General features: G+C 37.2%; 1 protein-coding gene across 4 annotated transcripts in view; it reads right to left on the reverse strand.

The window, feature by feature from the left end:
* Positions 1-24,412, reverse strand: part of LOC115232421 — a 71,396-nt gene that overhangs the window by 10,756 nt on the left and 36,228 nt on the right. For all 4 annotated transcript variants that reach the window (XM_029802284.2, XM_036500141.1, XM_036500144.1 and 1 more), the window contains exons 2-5: positions 7,644-7,734; positions 6,545-6,653; positions 4,904-4,987; positions 2,126-2,190 (exon numbers count right to left, since the gene is read on the reverse strand). In XM_029802284.2, the coding sequence (XP_029658144.1) occupies positions 2,126-2,190; positions 4,904-4,987; positions 6,545-6,653; positions 7,644-7,734 (349 nt within the window). The remainder of the gene's footprint in view (positions 1-2,125; positions 2,191-4,903; positions 4,988-6,544; positions 6,654-7,643; positions 7,735-24,412) is intronic.

Here is a 24,412-nt window from a genome sequence, read left to right on the forward strand (position 1 = left end):
GTCCGGCATCGTCACGATCGGTTCGAGCATTTTAACGTGTCAGCGGCACGGGGGCAACGAGGTCCGGGGTACTTTGGGGATCGGGGTACTTTGGGGATCCAGGGTACTTTGGGGATCCGGGGTACTTAGAATGGGTAGGGGGTATGTGGAATTGCTGCAGAAAGCAGCCCGGGTCTTTGTAGTCACAGCATATCTCCAGAGATCTCGGTCCTTCGCCATTGCCTCAGTGAGGCCCAATGCTCTGAGGTCATGCTTGACCACCTCATCCCATGTCTTCCTGGGTCTACCTCTCCCCCTGATACCTTCAACTGTTTGGGAGTGGCACTTCTTCACACATCTCTCTTCATCCATCCGCAGCACATGACCATACCATCGCAAGCGTCGCTCTTGCACACCACATCTGATGCTTCTTATATCCAGCATTTCTCTCAGGATACTTACACTCTGTTTTGCGTGCACACTGACACTACACATCCAGCGGATCATGCTAGCTTCATTTCTTTCAAGTCTACGCATGTCTTCTGCAGTCACAGCCCATGTTTCATTACCGTGAAGCATGGCAGTTCGCACACATGCATCATACAATCTACCTTTTGCTCTGAGGGAGAGACCTTTTGTTGCCAGTAGGGGTAGGAGCTTTCTGAACTTTGCCCAGGCTATATATATATATATATATATATACAAACTGGGACAAGAACGCAAAACATTTAGAAGACGATACAAAAAACACAGACGGGTCATTCGAAGCCTTCAATCTTCAGTCAAGAACTGGATCATCCTCGCAATTTCAGCTGACTAATTTTGAGATTGCTCCAATCTGGCCAGCCCCAAGGAAAAACTAAGCTAAGCGCATTGTACCCTCTCTCTTATATGTAAGTACACATTTATATATATACATATATACATACATATATACAGTGATGAGTTTTTGTGTTTATCAAAAATAGTTTACTTTAACATTAAGAAATAATTTCACTTCAAAAAAGAGAGTACAGTCCTTTGGAAGTTTGTCTCTAGAAAAGCAGGGAAAAGATATAAATTAAAATATCTAAATATTTGCAGTAAAATTTAGGAAACCTCCAGAAACTGGCTGTGTGGGAAGAAGCTTGCTTCTCAACCACATGGTTCTGGGTTCAGTCACACTGCGTGACACCTTGGTTAAGTGTCTGCTATTATAGCCTTGGGCTGACCAAATCCTTGTCAGTGGATTTGGTAGACGAAAACTGAAAGAAGCCTGTCGTATGTGTGTGTGTTTGTCCCCCCACCATCACTTGATAACCAATGTTGGTGTGTTTACGTCCCCGTAACTTAGTGGTTCAGCAACAGACACTGATACAATAAGTACTAGGCTTACAAAGAATAAGTGCTGGGATCGATTTGCTCACCTAAAGCCAGTGCTCCAACATAGCCACAGTCAAATGACTGAAACAAGTAAAAGAGTAAAATCTCAAATGTACAGTTACAAAAAGATGTGCTAAGTATTTGGATTGATGAAGGATGGGAATTTCATTACTTACAATGGATGGATAGGTGTCCTCACCTTGTTGTTACCACAGACAAGGTGAGGACACTTATCTGTTCATTTTAAATAATGTACATAATTCCTCATCTCAAAAATGTAGAATAGTAATGCGAGTTTCATTTTTACAATAAGGAACGCTCTGGTTCTGTTTCACAGCTGGCAGAATCACTAGTGCATTGGACAAAATGCTAGATAACATATCACCGGCTCTTTACGTTCTAAGTTCAAATCTTACTGAGGTCAACTGTGCCTTTCATTCTTTTAGGGTCAATAAAATAAAGTACCAGTCAAGTACTAGGGTTGTACTAAAATTGCTGGCCTCATGCCAAAATTTGAACCAATTATTATTATTGTTGTTGTTGTTGTTATTAGTGAACAAGTTAGTCAATTAACCAATCATCAGCAAAATGCTCTCCACCAACAATACATCTCTTTCAATATGATGTGCTTTATAAGAATCTTGAAAAACAACTGAAAAAAAAAACCCCAACTCACTCTCCATATCCAGTAGATTGAATTTGTAGGTCAACAAAGTTCTAGGGAAAAATTCACTGTTACCCACCAGGGAAAAAACTGAAATATATTTATAAGTGGACATCTTACCATAGCTTTCACTGCAGTCACTTTGTCTGCAAGAATTCTTATTTTTTCCTGAAGGTTGGCAAATCCTGAAAGAAAGGAGAAAAAAAAACACAAGGAAAAAAAATGTATGTGTGTATGTGTATTACTGTTATCATCATTATCATTTTAAGCATCCACTTTTCCATGCTTCTATAGGTTATACAGAGTTTAGTGAGGCAGATTTTCTATGGGCAGATGCCCTTCCTATTGCCAGCCTCCATCTACTTCCAAGCAACGTAATATTTCCCCATGGCCAGACATGCTTACACAGAAGATTGGAAATGAATGACTCCACTTATATGACAGTGACACTCATTTACAACTATAATGTAAATGTCAAGGTAAAAAACACACACACAGAAGCTTCTTGGTCAGTCCAAGGCTTTAGCAGAAGAAATTTTCCAAAGGCGTCAAGTAGAAGGACTGAACCAGAAACAATGTAGTTGGGAAGCAAACATCTCAATCATGCACCCATTCCTGTGCCTATATATATCATCATCATTTAATGTCTATTTTCCATTTTTCTATATATAGGCTCAGGTGTGGCTGAGTTTGCTTCCCATCCACATGGTTCCAAGTTCAGTCTCACTGCATAGCACTATTATAGCCTCAGGCCAACCAAAGCCTTGTGAGTAGATTTGGTAGACAGAAACTGAAAAAGAAGCTCATTATATATATCATCAACATCATCATCATTTAACGTTCATTTTCCATGCTAGCATGGGTTGGACGGTTCGACCGGGGTCTGGTAAGCCATGGATGCTGCACCAGGCTCTAGTCTGATTAGGCAGTGTTTCTATAGCTGGATGCCCTTCCTAACGCCAATTACTCTGTGAGTGTAGTGGGTGTTTTTTTATGTGCCACCGGCACAGGGGCCAGAGCAGGCTGGCAAACAGCCATGTAATTGGGAAATAGATTTCTCAAGTATACAACTATGTATATATATATATATGTGTGTATATATATATATATATATACACACATACACACAGAGTGCGATGGGTAAATTGTCGTCATTTTATTTTAAAAATTTTGTGCATGATTTGGTTTTGATTTTGTCAACTACATAGTATAATAGGGTCAGTTGGGCACCATCTGTAAGAAAAACAGCACCATGATGCTATTCACTCTGCTAGAAATTTGGAAGCAACATGCTGTATTGCTTGGCATTCATGCTGAAAGCTCCAGTACGAGCATTTCAGAGTGTTTTGATGTCAATATGGGGACATGTACAAGACTGGTGGGAATGAGGGAGGAAGGGATCCTGAAACTGGACACCCAGACTAAATGCTTGCAACAGAGGGGACTCAACAAAAGGCACTAGAATATGGTGTTAAACAAGATGATAGGTTAAGTCTATCAACCAAGTAGTCCAAGGTGGGATTTGAACTTAGAATGCTGAGAACCAGAACAGATACCACTAAATATCTGAAGTGACATTGAGGCAGATTTTCTGTGGCTAGATGCCTTTCCTGTCACTAAACCTCACCTGTTTCTAAGCAAGGTACTATTTTCCTCTTGGTGGGAAACATTTAATGGAAGACCAGAAATGAATGACACCTGTTGTATGATGGTGGCACTTGCTTAGAACAATCACACAATAAGCTTCTTTCAGTTTCCATCTATGAGATCTGCTTGGTCAGCCTTGAACAGAAGCCATTATCTGCTGCACAGTGGGACTGAACTTGAAATCACATGATAAAGAAAAGAAGTTTCTTAACCACAAAGATGCTTTTATATTTTAGAATTCTTGGTTGGTCCATGGTGGAAAGTAATCCTGACCTTTTTAAAACCCTCCCTGTCCCACCTTCTGCAAAGTAAGATAGCAACATTGCAGAATCATTAATTAGAGAGTTAGATGAAAGGTTTGGCAGTATTTGTTTTAGATCTCTGTAGTCTGAAATTCAAATCCTACCATGGGCAACTTTACCTTTTATCATTTCAGGGACCAATAAATAAAATAAAATAAAGCACTGGTCCAAGCCATAGATTAGCAGATCCAAAGTGTCAAACAAAAGAGCTTTCTGGTGTATGTTCAGGGATTAGATGATTAAATTGACCCCAGTATAAAACTGGTACTGTATTTTATCAACTCCGAAACAACGAAAGGCAAAACTGATCTTGGGAGGATTTCAATTCAAAACAAAATGACCAAGAAGAAATACCACAGGGCATTTTTTTATTTCCGATTTGTAAAGATTCTTAGAAAAAAAAAAATTTTTTTTCAATGTTGTAATGACTCTTAAAGTGGCAAGCTGAGCAAAATGCTCAGTGGCATTTCATCCATCTTAACGTTCTGAGTTCAAACTCTGTTGAGGTTGACTTTACCTTTCATCCTTTCAGGGTCGATAAACTAAGTATCAGTTGATGTAATTGACTTACCTCCTCCCCCGAAAATACTGGCCTTGTGCCAAAATTTAAAACCGATGATGTACTGATTCTGCCAACCCACCACCCTAGAAGTAGTAACAGTAGCAGTAGTAGTAGTGATAGTAGCAGTAGTAGTATTGCAATAATACATGAAGAGAGATAGTGACTGAGAAAGTGAAAGATGAGACAGAGAGAGAGTAAGAGGAAGAGAGAGAGAAAGAAAGATGAAAATGAGAGTACTAGAAAAGAAGAAAGAGAAAGAATGAGGAAATGATTGGCCAATAAACATTAAAGGATATTAATTAAAGGTGTGAAATGAAAGAGTTGCCAATCTGGTAAAAATGTATGATCAATAAATAAATACAAAAATGAATTGGTAAAAATATTTACTTTGATTTAGTTCAGGAATAAGGATATTGATTTTCTCTACCAAATTTTCACTCAATTCTTTCAGCTCTGAGAGTTTGGTTCCATCTGAAATTGAAGAAAAAAAGAGGAAAAATCCTTTTGAATTAAGGATTTCTTCTTGAGTAAATATAAGAGGATTTTTGAGCACGCACAGAAGTAGTTTTGAGCAAGTACAAGAATATTTTTCTACATACTTAAAAATACAGATGCAATGCATCTATCCTGGACTGGTGCTTATTTATTGACCTTAAAAAGAATAAAAGAAGTTGACTTTGGCAGAATTTGAATCCAGAACAGCAAATGTCAGTACAAACACTAACAAATATCTTAACTGAATCTACAAAGTTGCCATTAATGACAGCGGCAGCACTACTTAGAGAATCAGACAAAATATGATCTTTGTCTTTCATTGCTTCACGGTCAATAAAAAATATTAAACTAATTCAGTGGTTTCTAAGAATGTTTAACAATCTTGGCACAGGGCCAGCAGTTTTTGAAGGGAAGGGGAAGTCAATTACAACAACCCCAGTATTCAGCTGGTACTTATTTTATTGATTCCGTAAAAATGAAAGGCAAAATCAACCTGGGACGAATTTGAACTCAGAACATAAGGACGGATGAAATGCCATTAAACATTTTATCCTGATGTGCAAATGATTCTGCCAGCTCATCACTTTAGTGGCTTGTAAGAATGTCACACTAAATGCCTTGTAACATTTGTTCTAGAGCTTTGTGTTCTGAGTTCAAATACCACCATAACCCACTTTATCAGACACCAAGTTTTTACTGCCACCACCTAGCACCTTGGGTGTCTTTGGTGGACCCTACTTTGTTGCAAGCATTTTGGTCAGGGATCCAGTTTTCAAGATACTTTCTTCCCTCCCTCCCTCTCACCCAACAATCTCAAAGACCCTATAAAGGGTCATCAACACCAGCATCCCATCTGACTCATCATCATCATTACCATTTAGTGTAACATCTATTAAGCTGACATAAGTAGGATAGCTTGACAGGGTCTGATGGGGTTACAGCATTGCATCAAGCTCCAATGTCTGCTCCAATGACATGATTTCTGCAGCTGGATGTTTTTCCTAACACTGATACCAGAGCTTTTGTCATGGCACCAGCATAAGTGGGATCATTATGCAGTATACAAGATTAAGATCACCTTCAACTGAGTGGGTGGCTCTATGCAAGGCAATGAGAGGTTAAAGTTTGAAAGAAGGGGCTGGAAGAGGTTTCTTGCAGTAAAGGAGATGCATGGCTTCTTACATTATAGAAGAGTGGATAGGAGTTATTGGGGTGGATGTGGAAGGAGAGATAAAGATGGTGGTGATTAGGTGTCTGGGTGGACCTTAAGAAGAATAGGAAAGGTGGGGTGAGGTTACAAGAGTATATGGGGAAAGTGAGGGGTAGTTAAAGATGGGGTAAGAGTGGGGTGAGCACTATACTGAATGATAAACAAGTGTTGGATGGGGGAGAGAGGTGATGGTAAATATGAATTAGAGGGAAGGTGGGAGAGAGAGAGAGTAAAAGATTAAATAAATAAAACTCCATCATTAACACTGCAAAACATCAATAAAGTTTGAATTTTTCTAAGTTACCAGCAGTTTTCTATCTTACCATAGCAAATTGGATCCAGTAATTCTTTGTCTTTGGTAGTCAGGAACTTCAAAAGAAGGAGTCGTGCCTCGAGTTGAGAAACAAGCTTCTTTGATGCACTCCTCTTGTCCTGAACAACAAAATCAATAGAAATATTACATTTGTTTCCATAGGTGAGGGGATGAAGAGGTGAAAGAGAGAGAGAGAAGGATAATACTTAACCAATACTCTCACCATGTTATCTCCCCTCTTTTTTGTTCATTCATTTTTCCATGTCAGCATGAGTTAGAGCAGTGGTTCTCAAACAGGGTCCATATAAGATTTTTGGGGGTCCACACAACAAAATAGTAAATTGGGGATCCACAAAAATGTTTTAAGGAGCTCTGAAAAATTTTGCTTTTGATTTATGTATTGGTATATACTGCAAAAAACAGCTAGATTTCTTTCTCTAACATTTTACACAATTCAACCTACACAAATTAATGTGTGAAAATATTAATAAATACCATTCTATAAAACTAGTTTTTAAACATTGAATGGCAATAGGGGTCCACCATAATAAAATAGCAATCAAAGGGATTCATAGATAGAAAATGGTTGAGAACCCCTGAGAGGAATACACACATTATTGAGGCATGAGATATATATATATATATAATCATCATAATTTTAACATTCACTTTTCCATACTTGCATGGGTTCAACAAAGTTTGTTGAAGCAGATTTTCTATAGCTGAATGTCTCTTCCCATTACCAACCCTTAATTATTCCAAGCAAGGTAATATTCCCCTTAGTCCTTCAAACATGAACAGCACAATTGCCAGACATGTTTTCATGGAACATTGCAAATGAATGATACCACTTGTATGACAGTGACATTTATTTACAAGTAGTGTGCAATGTCAAGACAATGAGTCATGAACGCATTCTCACACAAACACGTACTCGCATTCGTACACACACACACAAGTAATATATACAAAGAGGGTTTTTTTTGAGATACTTTGAAAATTTTTGAGATTTTGTGAATTGTTCCAGAAACATTTTCTTTGAGATTTTCTTTTGAAGTTTATTAAGCTTTTAAAAATCTTCCCTTCAAGCAATTTTAATATCTGTTTACCTTAATCTCCAAAACACTTGTGTTAGATATTCCACAATCAACATGGAGCTCCTTAAATAGAAGCTCTTCTGACATCAACTGCTTCATTAGTCTGAAAGACAAAAATCAAAACTGTGAGAGTGAGGGGGAATTAGGAAATGTGTCACATTATTGTACTATTGTTTATCACAACTAATGGAAGACTAAGTGATTATAATGTAGATGATGAAAACTATGATTATAGTGATGGTACGGATAACACTAACCAGAAAACTTATTACCATAAAATTGATGATGATAAGGAAGGTGATAATGATGAAAGACAGGAGAACTATGATGAATGGAATTTGTTGAAGCAGATTTTCTACAGCTGGATGCCTTTCCCATTGCCAATCCACAATTGTTTCCAAACAAGGTAATATTTCGCTCATTTCAAAAATGAGCTAAGAGAATGACTCAGAGTGGCTAGTGGCATGTATTTGAACAACATAGACAAATGCAGGTACATCAAATACCATACAACATGAAATTTTGATTTATTAGAATTATCTCTGCCTCCAAAGGATATGTCATAATTACTAAAAGATATTTAAGACCAGCTTCACTTCAAAAAGGGAGATAATCTTAAGAATCAAGAATTCTTAATGGCATGCTATTTAAGGAAAAGGACAGGTTTTCTACTCTTTTTTGTATAAGTCTAGGTTCCTTGAGTACTGCAGATAAGACCAAGCAATTGTCAAGGTGATGATGGCTATTGAGCCAGAAACAAGTGGTTACTAACTGTCCTCTTATCTACAGACAGTAAGCCTGTCCTTTTCTTCAATGACATATCAACTTTGGAGAATTCTTGACTCTTGAGGTTATCTCTTCTGTGGAGGTGGTCATAATTGCTATTTGATAATTATGATACATCCTCCAGAGTTGGAGATAATTTTAACAAAGCAAAAATTTATGTTGTATGGTATTTGATATATGTTTAGTTTTATATATACATACACACATGTATATATATATTCTTTTATTCTTTTACTTGTTTCACTCATTTGACTGCAGCCCTACTGGGGCACCACCTTGAAGTGTTTTAGTTGAGCAAATCGATTCCAGGGCTTTTTTGAGCCTAGCACTTATCCTATTGGTTTCTTTGGCTGAACCATTAAGTAACAGGGATGTAAATACACAAACACCAGTTGTCAAGCAGTGATGGGGGGGGGGCTAAACAGGGTTACAAAGACTCACACAGATATGTAGTTCAAGTTTACTGAAAACAAAAGATGAGAGGTGAAGGAACAACAAGCAGGTGTATTAGTTTAAAACTCAGGCAAAATGGGAAAATGTTTGACATTTTAAGCCTCTGCTCTTTGACAAAATGGATTAAGAGGAACAAAAAAAAAAACAAAGATAAAAAATGTGTAGGGATTAACGGTTCAACATGATGAATACAGATCTATACATATACATATATATATATATATATATATATATATATATATATAAATACTAGCAGTATCGCCCGGCGTTGCTCGGGTTTGTAAGGGAAATAACTATATAGCATTTTTAGAGAGTTATAGCCAAAAAATAGCAAAAAATGCATTAAAAATGGAAAAAAAATGATGGTAATTTTTTTAAATCGTTGACTCATCGTAGACATTTTTAGAGAGTTATTCCCTTATATAATAGCGAAAAAATGCATTAAAAATGGAAAAAAAATGATGGTAAATTTTTTTTTAAATCGTTGACTCATGTAGACGCTTTCTTAGCCATTTCTGTTTTGGTGTCTTCAAGCCATGAAGTCGTTGTTCTAAAAGAACGCTGGTCTCCTTGACAACGCATTACGACGTTGATTTCCTTACACTCCCTTCCCCACAGGTGCAGGTGTGAGCGTGGACGCCAACTCCGCCGCCATCGACACACGAAAAATTATGCATTAAAATGGAATAAAAAATGATGTTAAATTATTTTTAAAATCGTAGACTCATCGTTGACGCGCGCTAATAGTCAGACGGGCTCGATATGAATCACGACTATAAGCTACCCGAATTTGGTTAAACTGCACCGCAAAATGTGGGAGTAGTTAGGAATCTAAATCGAAGGGGACAGACACTCACACAACTACAGTTTTATATATATAGATATACATAGCGCAGTAGTGGTGAGATGTGACAGCAAAGAAAAGCATACATTCACTCTCTGCATGCAATTAGACTCGGAAAGTTCGTGAGGAACCCATTGACCCAATTTGCTGACTTTTCCGATAGCACACAGGTCTCAATGAATGGTTGAATGACCAAATCCAAGCTTCTCTGCTAGTTCCTCAACAGTTACGATGAGATTTTGTTCCACCAGGGTTTTCAGGATGTCCTTGTCGAGTTCTACAGATCTTTCAGGATGAGGCTCGTCTTCTAGGCTGTAGTTTATGGCTCGGAATTTCTGGAACCACCATTGACACTGCCTTACGCTTATTGTCCAATCCCCATATACTGCATTAATATTTCTTGTACTTTCCGTTGCGTTGTTGTCTTTATTGAACTCATAAAGCAAAATATGCCAAATATGCTCCTTTGTTACTTCCAATATAGCTTTGAAAAAAATAGCTGTTAAAATCGAAATTCACTCTTCAAAACTTGCACTATGAATAAGGACAAGATAAAATTACTACCTGCTTTTATAGCAAGTTAATATAAGTAGTTTATCCCATTCCCCTCTGACATTTAGTTCAAGCTGTTGAAAAAACCGCATTATTATATATATATATACATACATACATACATACATATACACACACACTCTCTCTCTCACACACATGCACACATTTATATTCTGTTATTGTTTTATACGTTTCAGCCTTGAGGTTGTGGCCATGCTGGATCATGTGTGTGTGTGTGTGTGTGTCTATCTGTCTGTCTCTCTGTATGTATATATGTATATGTATGTGTGTAAACAATAATATTTTCAACAGATGTGTTGCAGATGTATCTGATTGTTCTCAAGCTTCAATACTGTGTGTGTGTGTATGTGTGTGTGTGTGTATGTATGTATATGTATGTATGTATATGTATGTATGTATGTATGTATGTATGTGTGTGTATGTATGTGTGTGTGTGTGTATGTATGTGTGTATGTATGTATGTATGTATGTATGTATGTATGTATGTATGTATGTATGAGTGTATGTTTACTTTATTACTCTCTGGCTATTTACTCTCTTCCAAGAACATTTTCACTCACTCTTATGTGTTAGCTTCCCATACATTTTACTCATGTATCTATCAGTCATCAGTCGTCATAGCATTCTATTGTCTACCTGTCAACACACTGAATTAGTTTCACTTTATTCGTAGCACACTGTGTGTGTGCGTTTGCGTGTGGTGTAAACCAGACTAAGAAAAGCATTTGACACACACACCAGAATGTGAGTTTTCTGTAAATTTTGCTTAATTGGAGTTTAAATTTTAAAAACTGGACCTGGCATGACGCGATGCATTGTACTCTTAAAAATGCTAGGTAAATTGTAATTGAAGAAATCCTATATTGTAGATTTGTATAACTCCCAAAGGGAGGCAGATAAAATCTGCCTTTTATAATAAGAGATATATATATATCTCTTATTATAAAAGGCAGATTTTATCTGCCTCCCTTTGGGAGTTATACAAATCTACAATATAGCATTTCTTCAATTACAATTTACCTACCATTTTTAAGAGTACAATGCATCGCGTCATGCCAGGTCCCGTTTTTAAAATTTAAACTCCAATTAAGCAAAATTTACAGAAAACTCACATTCTGGTGTGTGTGTCAAATGCTTTTCTTAGTCTGGTTTACACCACACGCAAACGCACACACACAGTGTGCAATGAATAAACTGAAACTAATTCACTGTGTGTTGACAGGTAGAAAATAGAATGCGATGGCGATGGCTATGGCGATGGCGATGGCTATGGCGATGGCGATGGCGATGGCTATGGCGATGGCGATGGCTATGGCGATGGCGATGGCTATGGCGATGGCGATGTAATATTTGTTTCTCTCTATGACGCTCATAAAAGCATTGATGTACATGTGTGCGTGCGTGAGTGTGTGTGTGTCATTCCTCACACACACGCATACACATACATATATGAGAGTGGCAAACACAAACGTTTCAAACAACTACATACAAACACGTGTGTGTTTGTTATTAGTAAAAAAATGCGCCAAAACACAACTCACTTATCATTCCAACACATTTGCAAAGACACACGGATGGTCGAATAACAATACAGAAAAGGTAAATAGGTTTTTTTTACTCTGTATATATTTTATTATATAATATTATATATAGATATATGTTATATAATTGCACCAAACCGCCCGAAAAAAATTTTGGTTAATGTGACCAAGCCGCCCGAATTTACCTATTCATATTTAAATGAGAATATCAGAGTAAATCTCTTTAGTACATTCGTGAAAATACGTATTATACTTCGTAAACACTTCAAATACAGTTTTGTACAAAAATCGAAGTGTAATTTTAATTCCGTGATTATGGGAGATTTTTTTTCCGAAATTTGTTCCTATTGTGTTTTCAAAATTTGTAATTCTGACAAAAATGGATACGAATTTCATTATATCAAGCAGCGAGTCAGAATTCGAAGGATTTTCTACTGAAGACCTTCATAAATCTAACTCTATGACTGAAAAAAAAAAGCATGTGGTATTTGATCTCAACCTAAACAAAGCGAAAGAAACGATAGTTTGTTATTTCCCACAACCTTAAATGAAATTAAGGCCTATTTTGCCATAAATATTATTATGGGTATTAGAAAGTTACCCAGAATAACAAATTCTATCGTAAAATTTTGTTGTATACCCATTGAATATTAGCTAATAACCCATTTTCTATAGCGATGTTTGAACAAAATTTTAATAATTTTATATATTGTTGAATTTACCTGTATCTACCTGCAATTAGAGTCACTTTGTGACAAAAATTATAGTATAGAATTGGTTGAGAACATTTCACTAAATTATCTTCCAAAAATCAGATTAATGTATTCATAAATAAAAAAGTTATAGTTGTTTAATGAAACCAGACTAAATTTATGATTACGTTAGAAATTAATTGAAACACATAAGGGGTGTATTTTGGTCAGAAATATAGTAACGAAAGGGTTAAGAAAAACCAAAAAATATTTTATTCTTTGTAAATGTTGTGTTCAAAATAACATTTCCTTTTAAGAATGTGTATATAACAAAGTATGTGTATATAACTACGTGGCTTATATCTTTATATATAAGAGTGAAGTTGTGTGTCTGTCTCCTACGATTTAGATTCGTAACTACTCCCACATTTTGCGGTGTAGTTTAACCAAAAGCGGGTATCTTATAGTCGTGATTCACATCGAGCCCTTCTGGGTATTAGCGCGCGTCTACGATGAGTCTACGATTTAAAAAAATTTACCATCATATTTTTCCATTTTAATGCATATTTTTCGTTATTATATAAGGGAAGTAACTCTCTAAAAATATCTACGATGTGTCAACGATTTAAAAAAAAAATTACCTTAATTTTTTTTCAATTTTTAATGCATTTTTTTGCTATTTTTTGGCTATAACTCTCTAAAAATGCTTATATAGTTATTTCCCTTACAAACCCGAGCAACGCCGGGCGATACTGCTAGTATATATATATATATATATATATATATATATATATCATCATCATCATCATCATCATTTAGCGTCCGTTTTCCATGCTAGCATGGGTTGGACGGTTCTACTGGGGTCTGTGAAGCCAGAAGGCTTCATCAGGCCCAGTCAAATCTGGCAGTGTTTCTACGGCTGGGTGCCCTTCCTAACGCCAACCACTCCGTGAGTGTAGTGGGTGCTTTTTACGTGCCACCCGCACTGGTGCCAGACAGAGCTGGCAAACGGCCACGAACGGATGGTGCTTTTTATGTGCCACCGGCACGAGGGCCAGGCGAGGCTGGCAACAGACACGAAACGGGGCGGTGCTGGCAACGGTCGCGAAACGGAAAGTTCTCTTACATGCCACCGGCACTGGTAACACATCTGCAATTTCCATTGATCGATTTCGATTCTGATATATATATATATATATAAATATAATATATATATATATAAATATATATATATATATGTATATAAATATATATATATATATATATAAATATTATATATATATATATATAAATATATATATATATATATATAAATATATATATATATATATATAAATATATATATATATATATAAATATATATATATATATAAATATATATTATATATATATATATATATATTATATATATATAAATATATATATATATATATATATATATTATATATATATAAATATATATATATATAATATAAATATATATATATATATATATATATAAATATATATATATATATTATATATATATATATATATATATATAAATATATATATATATATATATATATAAATATATAATATATATATAATATATATATATAATATATATATATATATATATATATATATATATATATATATATATGATGGACTTCTTTCAGCTTCTGACAATCAAATCCACTCACAAGGCTTTGGTCAGCCCAAGGCTATAATAGAAGACACTTCCCCAAGGTACCAGAAACTAACATTACAACAGCTGAAGAAATACACCAATTATTGAACTGTTGACATAGAAACTTCTGTATGTGAGTCTCCATAACCGTATCAGTCCTCTATTTCCAATGATACTGAGGTCTATCTCTTGTCACACACACATGTATACACTAGGTTCAGGAAAAAGTTTGTGTGCTGTGTTAAAATAATGCTTTTTTTATATATTTTTGTGGTGTGTGTGTTCACTCAGTTCATGCCATGTTCAATGGTGACTCACGTGGCACAAACTTTTTCCTCAATAAGGTGAGGGTTGGCAACGAGTACAGTGAAGAATTCCGGGTAGAGGTTGGGGTCCACCAAGGCTCAGTCCTCAGTCCCCTCCTATTTATCATAGTCCTCCAGGCAATAACGGAGGAATTCAAGACAGGATGCCCCTGGGAGCTCCTCTATGCTGATGACCTTGCTCTAATTGCTGAGTCACTATCAGAACTGGAGGATAAGTTTCAGGTGTGGAAGCAAGGATTAGAATTGAAGGGCCTTAGAATCAACCTAGCCAAAACCAAAGTCCTAATAAGTAGGAAGGTAGACCAATCACAAATGCCTTCAGGTAGATGGCCCTGCTCGATCTGTAAAAAAGGTGTAGGTAGAAACTCAATAAGGTGCACCAAGTGTAAGCTATGGACACATAAGAGGTGCAGCAATGTCAAAGGAAGGCTAACTAGGAAAATAGTTTTTGTCTGTGGCAGATGCTCAGGAGCAATAAACACTGAAAATGTGCAGAGACCAACTTCTACCACGTTCCAGGGAGAAAAACTAGAAGTAGTTGATAGCTTCCGCTACCTAGGTGACCAAGTCAGTAGTGGGGGTGGGTGTGCTGAAAGTGTAACTGCTAGAGTAAGAATAGCCTGAGCAAATTTCAGAGAGCTCTTACCCCTGCTGGTGACAAAAGGCCTCTCACTCAGAGTAAAAGGCAGACTGTATGATGCATGTGTACGTACAGCCATGCTACATGGTAGTGAAACATGGGCTGTGAATGCTGAGGATATGCGTAAGCTCGCAAGAAATGAAGCCAGTATGCTCCAATGGATGTGTAATGTCAGTGTTCATAATCGACAGAGTGTAAGTACCTTGAGAGAAAAGTTGGACCTAAGAAGCATCAGTTGTGGTGTGCAAGAGAGACGTCTGCGCTGGTATGGGCATGTGACGAGAATGGGTGAAGATAGTTGTGTGCAAAAGTGCCACACCCTAGCAGTTGAGGGAACCTGTGGAAGAGGTAGACCCAGGAAAACCTGGGACGAGGTGGTGAAGCACGACCTTCGAACTTTAGGTCTCACCAAGGAAATGACTAGAGACCGAGACCTATGGAAGTATGCTGTGCGTGAGAAGACCCCTCAAGACTAGTGAGACCATAACCTGTGGCCTCTACCTGGTATGTAGCCAGTCGACTTATACATACCTTTCCTTCTTGGGACACAAAACTCCACTTGGGAAGACCCGTTGAGGCAAGTGAAAATCAAAATCAAAATCAAACCAAATCAAATCAGATATCAGAAAGCAGAACCAAAATCGAAGTCGATCAACATCAATGGAAATTGCAGCTGTGATACCAGTGCCGGTGACAAGTAAGCGAACCATCCGATCGTGGCCATTGCCAGCCTCGCTTGGCCCCGTGCCAGTGGCACATAAAAAGCACCATCCATTCGTGGCCATTGCCAGCCTCGCCTGGCCCCCGTGCCGGTGGCATGTAAAAAGCACCATCTGATCGTGGCCGTTACCAGCCTCGCCTGGCCCCCGTGCCGGTGGCACATAAAAAGCACCATCCGTCCGTGGCCGTTTGCTAGCTCTGTCTGGCACCTGTGCGGGTGACATGTAAAAAGCACCCACTACACTCATGGAGTGGTTGGCGTTAGGAAGGGCATCCAGCCGTAGAAACACTACCAGATCAGACTGGGCCTGATGCAGCCTTCTGGCTGCACAGACCCCAGTTGAACCGTCCAACCAATGCTAGCATGGAAAGCGGACACTAAATGATGATGATGATGATGATGATATATATATATATATATATGTGTATATGATGGAGGGCACCAATTCCCAATGTATTGCTAATTACATCAAAACCAGTACTTATTATATATTGATATTTATTTCAGAAAGATGAAAGTTAAAAGTCCAATGGCGTGGGAAATAAGACTGTAGGAGGACATTATCAAATAGCACAAGGTATTTTTTCTTTTAGCAATAGTCTACAGACCCTGGAATCTGCCATTTTATGAGTAATTTTGTGTCTGTCTGTCTGTTTGTCCATCTGTCTACTGAATAACTTTCTGATTACTGAAGATATGGGTGTGCAGTCATTTTTATTACATGCTTTTGTGTGTGAAAGAGAGAAAATATATGTGTATATGTAAGCTCTTGTTAAATAACTATGATTGTTCCAAGTATGTATGTGTGTATGTGTGTTCTTGTTAAATAACTATATGCTTGCTGTAGTTATTGTGTATATCTGCATGCGTATACATACACACACACACACAATTTTTGTTAGAATGTTTGTGTGTGAGTGCGTGTTTATGTTTGTGTGTTAGCTCTTGTTAAATAACTAAGATTGCAGCAGGTATGTATGTGTAAGCTTTCATTTTTGTTAGAAAGCTTGTGTGTGTGTGTTCCAGTAATGTTTGTCCACTTGGTATGTGTTCTACTGTGGACATTGAAAACATCCCATTTACCCAAGTCAAGGTCAACTTGGAATCAATGATAATAACAGGAAGCATCATGATGGTGGGTGGTGGTAGGAGAGGGGAGGACAGAGGTGGTCGTGAGTGAAGCTGGCAGAGTGGTGGTGGTTCAAGTGAAGCTGGTGGAGTGGGGGTTGTGGTGGTTCTGCCTACCAAAAGCTGTTCTATTGATTCCATGGTGCTGCTATGTGTATTGGCTTTAAACAAACGAAGAATCCTGGTTGAGTAAACAGAGCTGCTTGTAATATTTTTATTTGCTGGGCTATAAAAGATACATCTTGACAGCAGGAAAAAAAAAAGGGATGTGGTGATAGCCATGCTTGTACAGAGAGTAAAGTAAGTGGAATGGGGCCCCAGCAAGGAAATGAAACCTAATTGTAGAGTCAGTTTGCAGAGGAACTACCTCCTGCACCTGGTATGTTAGAAAATGTGTATACACATATACACACACACACATGTGTGTGTGTGTAAGCATAAATAAAAACACACACACACAAATATAAGCATATATAAACACACACATGCATGCATGCACACACACACACACACAATTTTCAGTCAGCAAGTTTCACTCACAAAGCATTGGTGAATTGCAGCCATGCAGTCCCGTATGTGTGTGTGTGTGAGAGAGAGAGAGAGAGGAGGAGGAGGGAAGGAGAGAAAGGAGAGAGAGGGAAAAAAAGAAAGAGAGTTGCAGCAATCCACTTGATTAAAATTTAACTCTGTAATGGGTATAGTTGGATCATTTTTGTGATGTTGCCTGGAGAGAGATGACCTATCCAGGGGTAGCTTTCACACTCACTCACTCAGCAAGCCGCAATAATGGAATTAATAAGTGCAAACACAACCATGTGGTTTTAGGTTTAAGCTCAGTGAATGACAGCTTAGAAAAGTTTCAGCTACAATGGGTGGAAGGTTTTTCAAACATTTGCTTGACACTCACACTCTAACAAGATGAAATTTGGTTGATAGACACCAGTCAATTTCTTTATTAACCATGAGGTAGAGAAAAAGAGGGAATGATACGAGGACAGACAAAACAAACATTGGGGTCAGGGTATCGAATGAGACGAAACATGAATAAACAAACAATTAAAATATATACAATTAAATGAGAATGAGTGATTTACAAAAAATGAAATGGATGATGCGGTAGACCCCACAAACCACATACTCACACTGAAGACTTTGCTTTCTCCTTTTTATATTCTTGTTTAAACAGGTTCTTTCACTCACAACATACTTGCTATAGACTTCCATCTTTTATGAAACACACTTTGCAACAGGCATTTCTTCTCCAGCCTTATTTTCTGTTTCATGTGGAAAATGAAAAAGTCAATAAGCTCGAGACTGGAGATGAACATGCCTGTTGCAATTCCTTTCACTCTCATCTTCCATACTACCTCTTTCGCAACAGCAACTACCGAGAGAAAACAGGCTCACTCCTCTCTATTCAGGGAGGTTGGCAGAACGATCTTAATTACAGATTTGCTCAACAGTTGTACTCATCTCGAATGCGACAGCAAGTGTTCGAGATAAGCCTAAAGCTCAGTTACCTTGGGGCATTGCACAATCATGTGCAGGACAATTTCACTGTCCTGCTCACATCTTGCACAAACTAGCGAAAGTGCACACCCATGTCAGGGCGACACCTTATCTTCATGAGTAGTTCTTAATCCAAAGCTCTCATTTAACACCATCACCTGGTTTGTGGCTGACTCAACCTGTTAATTCCCACGTTTTTTTTTTTTTTATTAATAAATTTATTATCAGAAAACAGTTCTTTATAATAATGCATCAATTCATTCTTGTTATGTTATCTTTTACCTTTTACTTGTTTCACTCATTGGACTGGAAGTATGCTGGGGCACCACCTTGAAGAATTTTTTAGTCAAATGAACTGATCCCAGTACTTTTTATTTTTAAAACCTTGTACTTATTCTATCAGTCTCTTTTGCTAAACTGCTAAGTTATGAAGCTGTAAACATACCAACACCAGTTGTCAAACAGTGGTGGGGGACAAAGACACAAAAACACACACACATAGATACAAACAAACACACACACACACATTCAAGTAAAGGTCATAAACCTTATTAAGGGATAATAAATCCAAATGAAAATACTGGTTAGTTACCAATCCATAGATATATGTGTTCATGATAGATGATTCATTGATGCAATTGACTTTGAAATGCCAGAGTTTCAACCTTACTACATGTCTCCTTAGTTAAAGTTACTCTCACTGGACTGATGAATTTACGAAGAGTTAGCAGAGGTCAGCAAATAATTTGTTTGTAGATTTCTATAAACACTACCCTCTGAAAAAAATTACTTCATATTTCACAGTAGGCAGCCATGTTTACCAGGTATGTGAATCCTCCATGTGTCAACATGGGCTTCCTAATGACAAGGTAAACTTCATTTAATCAAGACACCTTTGGCCTGAAGAGTAGTCGGTGGTATACATCTCGCTTGGATATTTACCACTTCTGAGGTTCTGCTCGCTATGAAACATATGTAGCCCTGATCTTATCTACTCCATTCTGTAACTCTTGTATGTATGTATATATATACTCTTTTACTTGTTTCAGTCATCTGACTGCAGCCGTGCTAGAGCAACACCTTTAGTCGAGCAAATCAACCCCAGGACTTATTTTTTGTAAGCCTAGTACTTATTCTATCGGTCTCTTGTGCTGAAGCACTAAGTTACAGGGACATAAACACACCAAGATCGGTTGTCAAGCGATGCTGGGGCGGGGGACACACAAACATATACACACATACATATAAGACAGGCTTCTTTCAGTTTCCGTCTACCAAATCCACTCACAAGGCTTTGGTTGGCCCAAGGCTATAGTAGAAGACACTTGGCCAAGGCGCCACGCAGTGGGACTGAACCCGGAACCATGTGGTTAGTAAGCAAGCTACTTACCACACAGCCACTCCTGTGCCTATATATATATATATACACACACACATGACAGGCTTCTTTCAATCTCTATCTACCAAATCCATTTACAAGGTTTTGGTCAGCCCAAAGCTATAATAGAAGACATTTGCCCAAGTGGGACTGAACCCAGAACCATGTGATTGGGAAGCAAACTTCTTACCTCACAGCCACGCCTATCTGTTCTGACAGATTGAAAGGTATCTGATTGCTGTTGTTTGTCAACAGAGAATGCCTTCACCCATTAGATCATTTTAGGACACCACCTCCCCCTCATAACACTCAGCAACCCCACTCCTATTTTTATGCATAAATATTTTACTAATTTATATATACAATGAATCATTTGATATTTAATATAATATTATATAGTTTGTATACAATACTATAATATTATGAATTCATAGCGTCCCCCCAATCCACTGGCTTTCTCCTAATGCTTCCTTTTTCTCTACCACCCCCTTAGACAGCACAAACCTGGACCCTCTCGACGCCGGGGGGGGGGGGACGGACTAGTGCCCAATTTTAGAACCTATGCTTTAGATAATGTGTGTTTATGACACATGATTCATCGATGCAATTGACTTTGAAATACCAGAGTTTCAACCTTATTACATGTCTCCTTAGTTAAAGTTACTCTCACTGGACTGATGAATTTAAGAAGAGTTAGCAGAAATCAGCAAATAATTTGTTAGCTGATCCAAGGGTAGAAGACACTTACCCAAAGTGCCACATAGCAGAACTGGACCAAAAACCATGTGGCTGAGAAGCAAACTTCTGAACTACACACCTGCACCTACCTTTATGACTAATAAAATATGGTAGAATTCTGGTTTAAGCACCCCATATCTTTTATATTTTTTCATAATTTTCAGACAATTTTTGCAAATGTGTTCTACATTTGGGAATTTATACAAAATAACAAAAACAACATTTTTTGCGTGTGATTTAAGGGTGATTCAGGTGTTATTTTTAGTACGTCTCATGACCACATGATACCTTCCTCATTTCTTTGTCACTCTGACATGTATTGATGTTTTTCAATATTTTTCTTCCCATAAACACATTTAAAGGAATGATGATGCTCCCAAGTGTGGTCCATTGCTGGGATTTAAGCAAAATATTCAGACCGTCCATATTTTAAACACTGATTAAAAAAAAAAATTGAGAAAGAGTAAAACTTTTAGGATTTATGGGGGTGAGGGCTTCAAAAAATTTATGAGGGGTTATATGGGATGCTTAAACCAGAATTCTGCCAAATATATATCGATTGAATATAATTGTGGGTGAAATATTAATAATTATTTTTATGGTCTTAATAAAAAGAGACATGAGCATTAATGGGTTTAAGAAGAAGTTATTTCAATGCATGCAGTGCTCTAGCTTGAAGATACCATCCTGTAGCACTACCAGTCTTGGAGATGCTGTAAAAAGGGGCCTGAGTGTTACTCTTTAACTTCTGACTAAATCACTGAACTTTTTTTTTGAAGCACAAATCCTGGCAAAGTCCCTTGGGACAACACCTGGAAGAATTTTGCACCACTATTCCATAATCTCTAAGTTAACAAAGGCAACGTAGAATTCACTGCCTAGACTAGAGGCCCAACAAAATATAATCGTATAAATTCCCAAAACATGCAATTGGTTTGAACATGGAATAACATTTTAATAATTTATTGTTCTACTCAACTATCTTTCTTCTACATCAGTGATTCTTCTCCTGATTGGTAGCATACCTGTGGGGTACAGTAACCTTACAAAAAAAAAGGGTGTGTGACTGGGGTGGTGGGGCAATGTCAAAGAAGTGCTGGGTATTTAGAGAGGGTGGAATTTTTCATAGAAAGAAAATATTTAACCCTTTAGCATTCGAACCAGCCATATCAGGCCCAAATATTCTAATTGTTTTATGTTCAAACTGATCAGAACAAGCTTCTCACACCTACCCAACAATGTTATTCTAAAGATAAACAATCTCAAAGCTATGAGATAATGCATTATTAAGTCAAAACAAGTTGAATAAATAAGTATTTCATTTGACTGAGTAATCTGAATGCTAAAGGCTTGAACCAGGTTCAATACTTATTCTTTTTAAACACATTTTAAAAATCATAATAGTCAAGATTAAAATACTTATGTTATAGACATTGTGCTATCAGTGAGCAGAAAATATGGCTGATGATGCACTAATGTTATATATAATTTCATTATAAAGACTAAAATAATAAAGTTATATCAAATCTTGGTGTAGTAAGTCATCACCTTTTTTTTAGTAATCTCAACACAAACTGACCACAGAAGGCGCTAATCCTTGCAAATATCTAAAAAGAGGTACATACTGGATGGATTAGTGTTAGAAAACTTGGGTAATAAAATCAATAAACCCCTAAACAAAATTAACAGCATTTTTAATTAAAATAATGTTTTCTATTTTTTTTTATCAAAATCTAGGGAGGAGTCATTAGTAAACCACCATTTGGTGAAGGGAAGAGGCACTGGGTTACAAAAGGTTGATAACCGCTGATCTACATGATTGTCAAACTTTACTAATTAGTGTAACAGGAGAACTCATTAAGTTTAATGGCTGCAAGTAGAGAATCTAATATTTCAACTTTTATATCCCTCTGAGAGAGTCACTTATACTGTTGGCATAGAACAATTAGTACACAATATGTGCATATGTATGTGTGTGTGTGTGTATATATGATATATTTATTGTGAGAGAGTGTGTGTGTGTGTGCGTGTGTGTGTGCGTGTGTGTGTGCGTGCATGCATTTTGTAGGAGTGTGGTTTACTAGAATCAGGCTACATATCTATTAATTACCAACCAAAATCTGAAACCAGTTATACAACTCATAGTTTGTCATGTTCTCTTTCACCCAAATTAGGAATAAATCTATTCTGTTTTTACTAAGCATTTAAATCCACTCAACTAAAATTCTCTCTAATAATATCCAAAACATTACAATGTATCTCCCAGATTCACAGGAATTAAACCATTCCATCTTCACAAAAATATCAACTATTAATATTTATATGTTAACAGTCACAATTTTAACATAAGCACTAAATATTTGTAAACACTATTTCAGAATCATGAAATGAGAAACCATCTCTAAGTGATCCACATTTTGTATGCTTCCTAACTACATGGTTTTGGGTTCAATCCCACCGTATAGCACCTTGGGCAAGTATCTTCTATAGTTCTAGGTTGGCCCAAACCTCAAGAGTGGATTTGGTAGACAAAAATTGAAAGCCCATTGTATATGTATATACATGTGTATATATATGTAAGTGTATGTGAGCATGTATATGTGTGAATGTGTATGCATGTGTATGAATGTATATGTGTATGAATGTGTATGCATGCGAGTGCGTTATATATTTCACAAATATCACAAACTACAAGCAGTGACACTGGGGTCTCCTCTCAACTAACTGCCCACTGGTTCTCCACTTTTAAAGATATTTGAAATAATCAATCCTTTCCATGAGAAAAGGGAAGGGCTAATAACAGGAAAGACATCTGGTCATAAAGCATTGCTCACTCCCTACCTCTTATTTATCATTTACTACATCCATCTCTCAGCCCTACCCAATTTCTACAGTTGTCACCTACATTTCCCTACTCATCATTCCTCAACACATGTTCTTCATTATAATCATCCCATTCTTTATCCCAGTCCATCTTTCTGTCATACACTCTAGTAACCTCTTCTGTCCCCATTCACTTCTACCCACATTATACCTTGAAGATCCAACTTGACACCTTATCACCACTATTTCACCTCTTTCCAGCTCCACCCGCTCCTCTGCAATGTAAGAAACCATGTAGCTCCTCTATAGCAAGAAACCTATTATGTTCTAGCTCCTTCTTTCATGCCTCAACCTCCCCTATCTTAGTATAATCTCACCTTCCTCCCTACTGTAATCCCACTCTACCAAATGGGTTCTTAGTCTTTCTTGCAAGCTGCATGGTCACGACACTATTGTTGGTGTCTCTCCCCCACCCCCACCCCCACACAAAGATGCTGCTAAGTGTTTGGTATTATGAAGGTCATTCAGCCATAGAAATCATTCCAAGGCTGAAAAATTGGTGCATGGTGCAGCTTTTGGACCCATTGGATTCTGTCAAACCATCTAATCTATGCTAGCATAGGACATGAAGGTTAAATGATGATATTTTAGATGATGATGTTGATGACAACCTGTTTCAATAATACAGTCCAAACGTAGATAAACATTTAGTTGTGAATGGGGAAGTTTCCAAATCTTGGAGGATAGCTTCATTTGTACAATTAATTGAAGTTAAAATCTATCTTGGGGTTACAAGCTCATTAAGGGTCAGCACATATTGAGCAACTGAAAAATAAGACACTCTATTGGCTGACACAAAGCAACGGAAGGTGTTTGAGATGATGCATTACAAGCAAGTGCTACAGATCAATTGTAAGTGCAGAGAACAATCAATTTAGTTCCAGACAAGACAGAAGC

This window comes from Octopus sinensis, linkage group LG2, assembly GCF_006345805.1.
Source record: "Octopus sinensis linkage group LG2, ASM634580v1, whole genome shotgun sequence".
Taxonomy (NCBI): domain Eukaryota; kingdom Metazoa; phylum Mollusca; class Cephalopoda; order Octopoda; family Octopodidae; genus Octopus; species Octopus sinensis.